Source organism: Octopus sinensis, linkage group LG14 (assembly GCF_006345805.1).
Source record: "Octopus sinensis linkage group LG14, ASM634580v1, whole genome shotgun sequence".
NCBI lineage: Eukaryota > Metazoa > Mollusca > Cephalopoda > Octopoda > Octopodidae > Octopus > Octopus sinensis.
In genome coordinates, this window is record NC_043010.1 from 23,404,309 (window position 1) to 23,414,786 (window position 10,478).

Genomic DNA, 10,478 nt, shown 5'->3' on the forward strand with positions numbered 1-10,478 from the left:
GAGTCAGCTAATTTTATGGGGTCTGCGTTGGCTGGTGTCTGCGATGATGATGATGATGATGATTTTACAGTTACTTGTAGTGATGATGGTGAAGGGATGGATTTGAATATAACAGCGGAACAGGGTGGAGGTAATGATGGTGGTATTCATGGCGGAATGAGCATTGAGGGTGGTGGTGGTGGATTTATCGTAGCAGTAGTGAAATATGTTTCCCAGTATTGGTAGACATAATAGCAATGGAGGTGGTGGTGGTGGTAATGATGACGATGGTGATGATTGTAATAGTAATGACTATGACAATGATGGTGGTGGTGGTGGTTGTGGTGGTGGTGGTTGATGTGGTGATGGTGGTGGTGAAGATACAGCTGCTGCTGTAGCTAATGATGATAATAATGACAATTATTGTGATGACTATACTGTGAGGAGGAGGATGATGAGGAGGAGGGGAGAAAGAGGAGGGTGATGGTGGCATTGTTGATAAACTTGTTGCTGGTCCTTCTGCTGCTGCTGCTGCTGATGATGATGATGATAATGATGATGATGATCATCATCATCATAATAACGATTAAAATGACAATTATGGTGATGATTTTACTGCCAATGACTACGATGATGAAGATAATGATGATGATGACGGTTGTTGTGGTGGCGATGGCGGTGGCGGCGGTGGTTATAATCGTGTTGGTGTTAGTGGTGGTGTTGGTGGTGGTCGAAGATGAAGGGTGAGAGGCTGAAGTGAGGTGGAAAATTTTCAGCTGATTTCCTGACCTTTGCTTTTGTGTCGGTGGCAGGAATATGGCTGCTAAAATGACGACATCGCAATTCCTTGATCTCTCCAAACATAAACTGAACAAGTTTCACATCTGAAGATCCAAAACCATAAATCATTATTTGTTTGCTTAGTTCCTCTGGCCATATTCCACCCCACCCACTCTTTGCCATACACTCACTTACAAACACACACACACACACACACACACACAGATTCACACACACAGATTCACACATGCACAGATTCACATATGCACACAAACACACACAGATTTACACATGCACACACAGAGATTCACATATGCACACACACACACACAGATTCATCCATGCACACACACACACACACATAGATTCATACATTGCACACACACACACATACACTCGCCCACACGCTGATTCCTACATATACACACATACGCACAAATACACAATGGCATGCGCATTCACACACCTGCACAAAATATCCAGAAGCCTATATAAGTATTTATACATACATATTTAGGTATAAATTTATGTATACACACATATATATATAAGTATATAAATATATATGTATATATGTACGTATGTATGTATCTATGAATATGTATGTGTTTGTGTATGGACAGTTGTATGTATGCACGGGTAGCGAACAATGCAGTTTTTAGAAAAACTTGAAACACAGAACTTAAGATTTGAAAAACCAAGTTAACTGAAAGGGGCAAATAGTGCACAATTAATAAATGAATGAAAGAAAGAAAAAAAAAGAAAGAAAGAAAGAAAGAAAGAAAGAAACGTATCTTTGTCAGCGAAGTTATTGTTATTCCTGTTTAGCTGGGGTTTCTAGTTTGTTTTTAATTATCCCTAACTATTCTCTCTGTGGACAGAAAATGATTTATTCTTTCTTCTATGATGAAGGATTACGAATACTCGAAATGATTCACTTTGATTCTATTTGCCATCTGTCTACAAAGAGAGAAAATTCCTGCAATTATATGTAAAAGCTTTGTTTGCTTTTTGAAACTAGTCTACATATATTCTTTTCTAATCTAGGCACAAGGACCGTCATTTTGGGAGAAGCGTAGAGGGCCAGTCGATTAGAACGACCCCAGTACACAACTGGTATTTACTTTATCGAGTTTGAAAGGATGAAAGGCAGAGACCACCTAGAACTATGCTCAATATATATCTTCAAATATACTATAGGCGCAGGTGTGGCTGTGTGGTTGAGAAACTTGCTTCCCGGCCACGTGGACTTGGATTCAGATTCTCTGTGTGGTACGTTGGGCATGTATCTTCCAGTATAACCCTGGGCCCACAGTCGTGTAAGTGGTCTTGCTACAAAGAAACTGAAAGAAGTATAACTATTTATCTATTTATGTAACTACATGTGTATTTATCTATCTGTCTACCTACAAGTCTAGCTACCTAACCACCTATGTATCTATCTAACTATCTACCAAACTATCTATCTATCTATCTATCTATCTATCTATCTATCTATCTATCTATCTATCTATCTATCTATCTATCTATCTATCTATCTATCTATCTATCTACCTACCTACCTACCTACCTACATACATACCTACCTACCTACCAACCTATCTCTCTCTCTATATATATATATATCTTGTGGTTTAGAAGTTAGCTTCTTACCACACACACCCTCCCCACACACACCCTGCACTTAATAAATGTTTCCACTTATTCTTGGTTGAGTAACTGATTATATTCAGGCTGAAAGGTGTGTAAATTTAAATTTTTGCATTTTCTTGCTTCTCTTATCATTTAAGATGTTTTCTCTACACTATTCCCACGATACGTCCATTTTGGGATTCTGCAGCAATTTAACAGACGATTGCTCTGGTAAGTAATCGCTTGATGGAGAATACGTTGGAAATTCTTCTACTTATCGTTTGTCTTTCACTCATTTCAGTCGTTAGACTGCAGCTAGGCTGGAGCACTGTATAGAAGGTTTCCGCTGTTTACAGTAGTGCTTGGAAGGAAGGTGTGTAGCGTGTGATCGTCGCATTGACCATGACACAGAATGCTGTCATGGCAATACCTGCTCAGAGGTCTGTGCAAAGTTGCAGAAAGAGTATAGAGAGGAGTGTATGAGCCGTACACAAGTATATGGGTGGTTGAGACGTTTCCTAGATGGCCGAAAATATATCGATATTGACGAATGTTCTGGGAGACACGCAATCAGCAGAACTGAGATGTGCGTACAGCTGTGAAAGGAAATCGTCGAATCACCATCCGTGAGTTATCAGAGGATTTGAAGATTAGTTACAGTTCAGTTCAGTCCATTATCACTGAAGATTTAAGTATGAGACGCGTGTCAAATTTGTGCCAAACTTGCTTTGAGCTGACCAAAAAGACACTGGGGTTTCAATAGCATAAGATCTCCTTGAATGCTTGGAGAACGATGGAAACGTTTGGCAAAATTTGATGCAGACTGTCTGCTCAGTTTTATCTGTCATGGTCAATACGACGATCACACACTACACACCTTCCTTCCAAGCCCTGCAGTAAAGAGCGGAAGTGAGCCAAAAAGTTAAACTTGGTGCGCTTGCACAACAGACTTCAAGGTCAATCTGTACAAAACAGCTTCACTTTGTGTGCTTTAGCTTCGTTACTATGGGCAACAGTCCGGATACTTATTGATCAGACCACGTTTATATACGACAGCCTTCGTGCCCATTCACAAGGCTTTGGTTGACCCGAGCCTGTAGTAGAAGACACTTGCCCAATGTTCCACACAGTGGAACTGAACTTGGAATATTCCTTTCTGCTATAGGTATAAGGCCTCAAATTTGGTGGGAGGGGGACAGTCGATCACATCGACCCCAGTATGCAACTGGTACTTACTTTATCGATTCCGAAAAGATGAAAAGCGAAGTCGACCTCGGGGAAATTTTAACTCAGAACTACGCGGCAGACGAAATACCTATTTCTTTACTAACCACCAGGGGCTAAACACAGAGGGTTTAGTCCAGTGGTTCCCAAATTTTTTGAGCTGCCGTCCCCTTGACATTCACTAACAAAATTTTTGACTTAAACTAGATTGATGTTTCGTTTATGTATATTCATCGTTTGAACCTCTGTAAAGTGACGATCAGCTCTTTTCACATCTTCTGTGATGTCCATAATCTTAACTATTCTTATTCTGTTCAGCGATCTTGACGGCTGTTTCGCTAGACCAAACTTCTCAGTCTGTCGCTTGTATTGTCTTGATTGGGTGCAAAGGGCTTCCCCGAATGCTTTTGTTGGCCTTCCAAAACAGTTTATATCTCATGTTCCTCGTCAATAGCTACAAGTTTCCCTCTGCAGAAAATTCATGGGTGGAGGAAATTCCCGATGATCGAAATTTGGGCACGAAGGATTGGATGTAGGGGGTTACTGCATGATCTGGAGTGTGGACACAACATTTAGAATGACAAGAGGGGAGGAGAGCAGTCAGACACAAGGCCGGCCATGAGCCTGCTATAAGAGCAACAGAAAAGACACATGTGTTAATAGTACACCTGTGGTGCTGCGGTTGGAGTGTATGAGCAAGCGAATCATATCAAAATGTCGGCCGTTGTTTTTAGCACCATCTGTAATTGCCATTAGTTTATGTGGTTACTCCTTCTAAGATATTCCAGGTCAGCTCTCTCGTTAAAGAAGTACCAGAAGTGCTAATAACCCCTCTGTAATTAGAATTACGAATTATAGTACCTAATTATATAATAATGGGGTATACCACGTTAATAGTATATTATTAAATTATTAGAATTTAACAGCGATTATATAATTCTCAGTTTCAGCCGGTGCATTCTGATTGTAAGTGATTTCAGCGTTAGAGTTTTAATGAATTGTTCAGCAGAATTTATATCCGAGAGGTGAGCGTGATCTGGAATATAGTTGTGCTATATATATATGGATGAGGAAAGGTGCAATAAAAAGTATTTTCAGATTTTAGATTTGGGGTGTAAAGAAAGATATGTTTCTATGAAGATATTTATATGTAATCAATTGGTCTCAGTATAAGGTGGAATGGATTTGGAAGTAGAGAATGGATTTTTGGAAAGTTGAGAAAAAATTGTGTGGATACGAGTACTAAGGGTGAAGTAGTGCAAACTTGGCTGTGTGGTAAGAAGCTTGCTTCTTAACCACACGGCGTCGGGTTCAGTCTAACAGCGTAACACCTTGGGCAAGTGTCTTCTACAATAGCCTCGGTCCGACCAAAACATTGTGAGCATATTTGGTTAGCGTAAATTGAAGGAATCGTATATGTGTGCGTGTGTGTATGTGTGTGTCTTTAAGTCTGTGTTCGTCCCCACACACATATACAAACTGCTTGACATCCGGTGCTGGTGTACTTATGTCCTCGTCATTTACTGGTTCGGTAAAAGCGAACGATAGAATAAGCATCAAGCTTAAAACATAATGTCAATTCGATCGTCTAAAAATTCTTTTTCGCGGTGCTCCAGCATGGACGGAGTAGAAGTTTAAAGAACCATCTTAGAGTTTATTTTATGTCAGTGAATATCACGAACCCGAGTAAAAGAGGACGCAAATAAGATGATATAATCCCCATAATCTCTATTAATTTTGAGGTGGTTTTACCATTTTGGGCTGGAAACGAAGATGAGCTCATAAAAGCCGTTAGTGTGACAAGAGAAATAACAATTAGTGTATAGAAATAAATTAGTGGAGTTGATGGAATTTATGGTGGGTGAAGTGAAATTAGGATCTAGAAGAGAAATTGGAATTAGGACTGAGAAGCGAATTTATAATGGTTACGGAAGAGCTGAAATGAAGAATTATCTTCAAAATTGTCATGTCGTCTGTGGAATTTCAAATTTGGACAAGGTAGTAAACATGAAATGTTGACAGCGAGATTTGGGAAATACATTGAATCTTCGTAAACGTTGTCAAAGATATTTTGAAGCTTTAATTTGTACATTTTAATGTTGTAGCCAATGTTGCTGTTATTTAGCCCTAGGTCAACCCTGATCAAAGAGCTTTATTCTTAGAAAGCATTTTAGAATTGGTTGATTCATCTTGCTAGCTGAAAATGAATAAGAAAGAACCACTTTACAAGAAGCTAACAAAAGACTTAAAAATCAAAACGGAGCCGTGAAAAGAAAAACATTTCTCTCTCTTTGGATTGTGTCCGTTTCAAAGAATCAACGCCGTGACTATTATTAACTGACTGTGTAAAACCATCGATTACTGAGATTTGGAGCAAGTTTTCGTATGCCTTATCATTTGAAAGAATATAGATTTGCTTGTATGTCAATAGAAATCAAGGATAAACTCCCAACAGCAACAATATTTGGTTGACGCTTACAGAGTGGCAACGCGTGCATCAAGGATATATAATTGTTTGCGTTGTTAAGCAAAATAAAAAGGACTGAATTGGTTTAAACATAAAAAAAGCACTTCTTGCCGACAAGTAGAAAGAAATTGCGGATACGGATGGGGACTATGAAATCAAATCAGAAAACAGAATCGTATTATCAGTGAGTGTATCTGGATCATCAAGTTGGTATTCAGTTCATTGCGAACGTCCAAGAGTATCTTCTAATTTCAACGCAATCTAGAACTCTTCATTGCTTATACGACGAAATTCAAAAGAGATTAACTCATCAATTCTGCCACCTGTAAAGTCAAATAATAGACTAGATATTACGGTAAGAATGTTAGTTAGTTAGTTAGTTAGTTAATTTGGCTCAAAAGCAAATAGCAAGGCCATGTAGGGGGACATGGAGTTAAGTACAGGGTGGTGTTCATGTAAAGAGTTCAGGCCACTTGAGGTCCAGGGAGGCTTTGAACAAAGCAGTCGTCGGCATCTTCACCCAAATGATGAAGCAGTGACAAGATGTTTCTTAAGAGGATTATCTGGATAATCGCTTTTATATGTATGCAAGAGGACCAGGAAAAAAAGATTGCCAGTTGCTCACAACATTTAATATTTGCGAGATACAAACCCAGAGAAGCAGCGAGTATTGATCGATCAAGTCGTACTAAATTTTAGGTGAGGAAAGCTATTTTCTGTTCATAGTTGAAAAGAATATGATCCGTAGTGTAGCAATAACCATTTTAGCCATTTTGAAATGTGGCGCGAATTGGCAATATGACGTAATGTCTTTGCCGAACAATTATCATTTTCGTTTTTTTCCATTGGTTAATATAACTGCTCATATAAAGATTCTAAAAGTTTCGTAAAGAATATTTGTCGTGGATTTCGATTCTTTTAAGTCAAGTTGAGCAGTTATAAAAACCCTGGATTTTGTTGGATGTCACAGAACTCCACGACACTCACTCTTTTGGAGACATCGGTAATTTTTATGTCATGTCTAAGTTAATCACAAATCTATTTTGATTTGTTGGTTAATGTATTAGATAGAAAGAAGAAATTAGTTAATGAATTTATAGTCGTTCTTCACGACAAAGTTATCTTTCCTACTGTAAATAATATAAAATGTTATATTTATATAATAAAAATAATTAGAAAAAATGTTTCTCTTCACGTTTGTTTTTCAACTGAGCATAAGTATGCATTTCTGTAATCCTTGATTATGTTTTCTTATAGCGGTTTAAAGGACACAATTAAAATATTCGACATACATGTCATTAATATAGCGTTTCATGCGTATATGTCTATATGACGTTATAACTGTTGTTAGGGTTTTAGGTATACTGATAACACTTTAGTATAAGTGACGTTGAATCATTATATTCTCCCTTACTCAGAGAAAAGCCAAATAAAATAATATAACCTAAGAGAAAGCTTAAGGTTTAAAGCAAAAACCGCCATAGGAAAATTGGTCACCCCGACTAAAACAGCCTATAGGAAAACCCTATAGAAAAATATATTTTTTAAAATAAAAAAAATTATAAACACCGACAGACTGGTGGAAAGTTTAATAATATAATAAACATAAATTAGCTGCACTTTCTAGCAATATAAAAATTATATTTTAAGCTTTTAAAAGCTTAGTAACATAACGAAAAAAAGTTTCCTTTGAGAAAATATTTATACATATAATGGAGCAGAATTTAAAAGAATTTGAGATGTCATATTCCGATAGGAATTACACACAGACTTCTGTGAATGTATTGCCTTGTATCTAGTGGACAGGAGATACAGTCATTTGGTTAGACACCTTGATTTTATTTCACAATTTACTGTGGATATACGTTATATCAAGGATGTTGAAAATTCAGCAGCAGATGCACTTTCTAGAATGAATGTAGATGCATTAAATTCATTAAACACTATAAATTTGGAAGAAATGTCTAAGGATCAAGTTACAGATAAAGAATTCCAATTCAACTTCTTTAAAATTTGAAATGTTGCCGATTCATTTGTGTAATTCACATATTTGGTGTGATATTTCTACAGGGTTTTCGAGATCATTTGTGCCTGAAAAGCATAGAAAAAATGTTTTTTCTAGCTTACATAATTTATCTCATCCAGGTATAGAAGCTTCATTGAAGTTGATATCAAGTCGTTTTGTTTGGCCTGCTATGAATAAAGATATTCGTTCCTGGGTCAAGTCATGTATGCAGTGTCAAAACTCCAAAATACAGCGTCATATCAAAGCACCATTAGGTACATTTGCAAATCCAGATGCGAGATTCCAACATATCCACATCGATATAGTTGGACCCTTACCTCCATGTGAGGATAATATATATTTGTTGACGTGTATAGATCGTTTTTCGAGATGGCCGGAGGTTTATCCGATGAAGGACGTATCTGCAGTAACTATAGCGAAAACCTTATTTACCGATTAGATGTCTAGATTTGGCATACCAAATACAGTGACAACAGATCGTGGTAGACAATTTGAGTCTAGCCTGTTTGCAGAATTCAATAAATTGTTGGGGATTAATAGAATTCGTACAACTTCATATCACCCACAATCTAACAGCATGATAGAAAGGTTCCATAGGTAGTTGAAATCTTCATTAAGAACTTATTCTGATTCTAACAGTTGGTTAGAAGCCTTACCAGTGGTATTGTTAGGAATTAGAAGTGCTGTTAAAGAAAATATACAATATTCTCCTGCTGAACTTTTGCACGGAACAACATTAACTCTACCTGGTCAAATGTTCGAAGAAACCAATTCTTTTAATGGAGATGTTAATGATTATGTAACTTGTCTTAAGCGATTTCTTACTGATATTCCTTCTTTTACAAGAAAATTGCAAAATGTCAATAGTTTTGTTCCTTCTGATATAAATTCTTGGACACATGTATTTGTACGTAACGATGCTGCTCATAATTCACTGAAATATAAATATACTGGACCTTTTAAAGTCTTGTCAGTTAGAGACAAAACTATGACTTTGGAGATGAATGATAAAAAAGAAATTGTCAGTGTCGACAGAGTAAAAAAAGCTTATTTCGACCAACATTCATGTCATGAAAATGAAGATATGAGCAATACATATCAACATAACTTGAAACAAAATGATATTCAAAGAAACAAATCCAATGTTAATGGAAAAACAAAGTCAATTTTGAAATTACCTACAGATGTGAAAAAGACTAGAAGTGGCAGAATTGTACATTTTCCAAAAAAACTTTCTCAGTTTGATTGAGGATTTTCAAAATCTTTTTATATTCCTGGATTATACATATATAAAAAATATTTTCCAATGAAATGAAATGAACTATATATGAACATTATAATTGTAAAGCCGTATTGGAAAGGCTAATTTCATATGTTTAACATCTAAATTATAAATGCATTGTATATATTGATGTGTTGTAACCATTAATTCAAATGTTGTATTAAAAAAAAAAAAAGAAAATGTATTACGAATTTCCTTTCGCAAAATTTTAACAATTTTTCTGGCAAGAGTCTGATGTAGCAATAGCCATTTTAGCCATTTTGAAATGTGGCGCGAATTGGCAATATGACGTAATGTCTTTGCCGAACAATTATCATTTTCGTTTTTTTCCATTGGTTAATATAACTGCTCATATAAAGATTCTAAAAGTTTCGTAAAGAATATTTGTCATGGATTTCGATTCTTTCAAGTCAAGTTGAGCAGTTATAAAAACCCTGGATTTTGGGAAAAATTTCAGTGTTTGTTGGATGTCACAGAACTCCACGACACTCACTCTTTTGGAGACATCGGTAATTTTTATGCCATGTCTAAGTTAATCACAAATCTATTTTGATTTGTTGGTTAATGTATTAGATAAAAAGAAGAAATTAGTTAATGAATTTATAGTCGTTCTTCACGACAAAGTTATCTGTCCTACTGTAAATAATATAAAATGTTATATTTATACAATAAAAATAATTAGAAAGAAAATGTTTCTCTTCACGTTTGTTTTTCAACTGAGCATAAATAAGTATGCATTTCTGTAATCCTTGATTACGTTTTCTTATAGCGGTTTAAAGGACACGATTAAAATATTCGACATACTTGTCATTAATATAGCGTTTCATGCGTATATGTCTATATGATGTCATAACTGTAGTTAGGGTTTTAGGTATACTGATAACACTTTAGTATAAGTGACATTGAATCATTATATTCTCCCTTACTTTGCCAAAGTAAAATAATATAACCTAAGAGAAAGCTTAAGGCTTAAAGCAAAAACCGCCATAGGAAAGTAGTATCAATCCGTATAACAACTTTAATAATTGATGAATGATCGATTCAGGAGCAGATTGTATACACAAGAAGTGATTTCTGAAGCAATTTTT

At 36.1% G+C, this 10,478-nt stretch overlaps 1 protein-coding gene across 1 annotated transcript; it reads left to right on the forward strand.

Annotated features, from left to right (window-relative positions):
- Positions 1-1,927: 1,927 nt before the first annotated feature.
- On the forward strand, positions 1,928-9,357 carry LOC115219022. The gene is made up of 3 exons (XM_029789065.2): positions 1,928-2,078; positions 2,550-2,622; positions 8,748-9,357. Exons 1-3 carry the CDS (start codon positions 1,928-1,930, stop codon positions 9,355-9,357), a joined length of 834 nt encoding a protein of 277 aa, XP_029644925.2.
- The last annotated feature ends 1,121 nt before the right edge of the window (positions 9,358-10,478 follow it).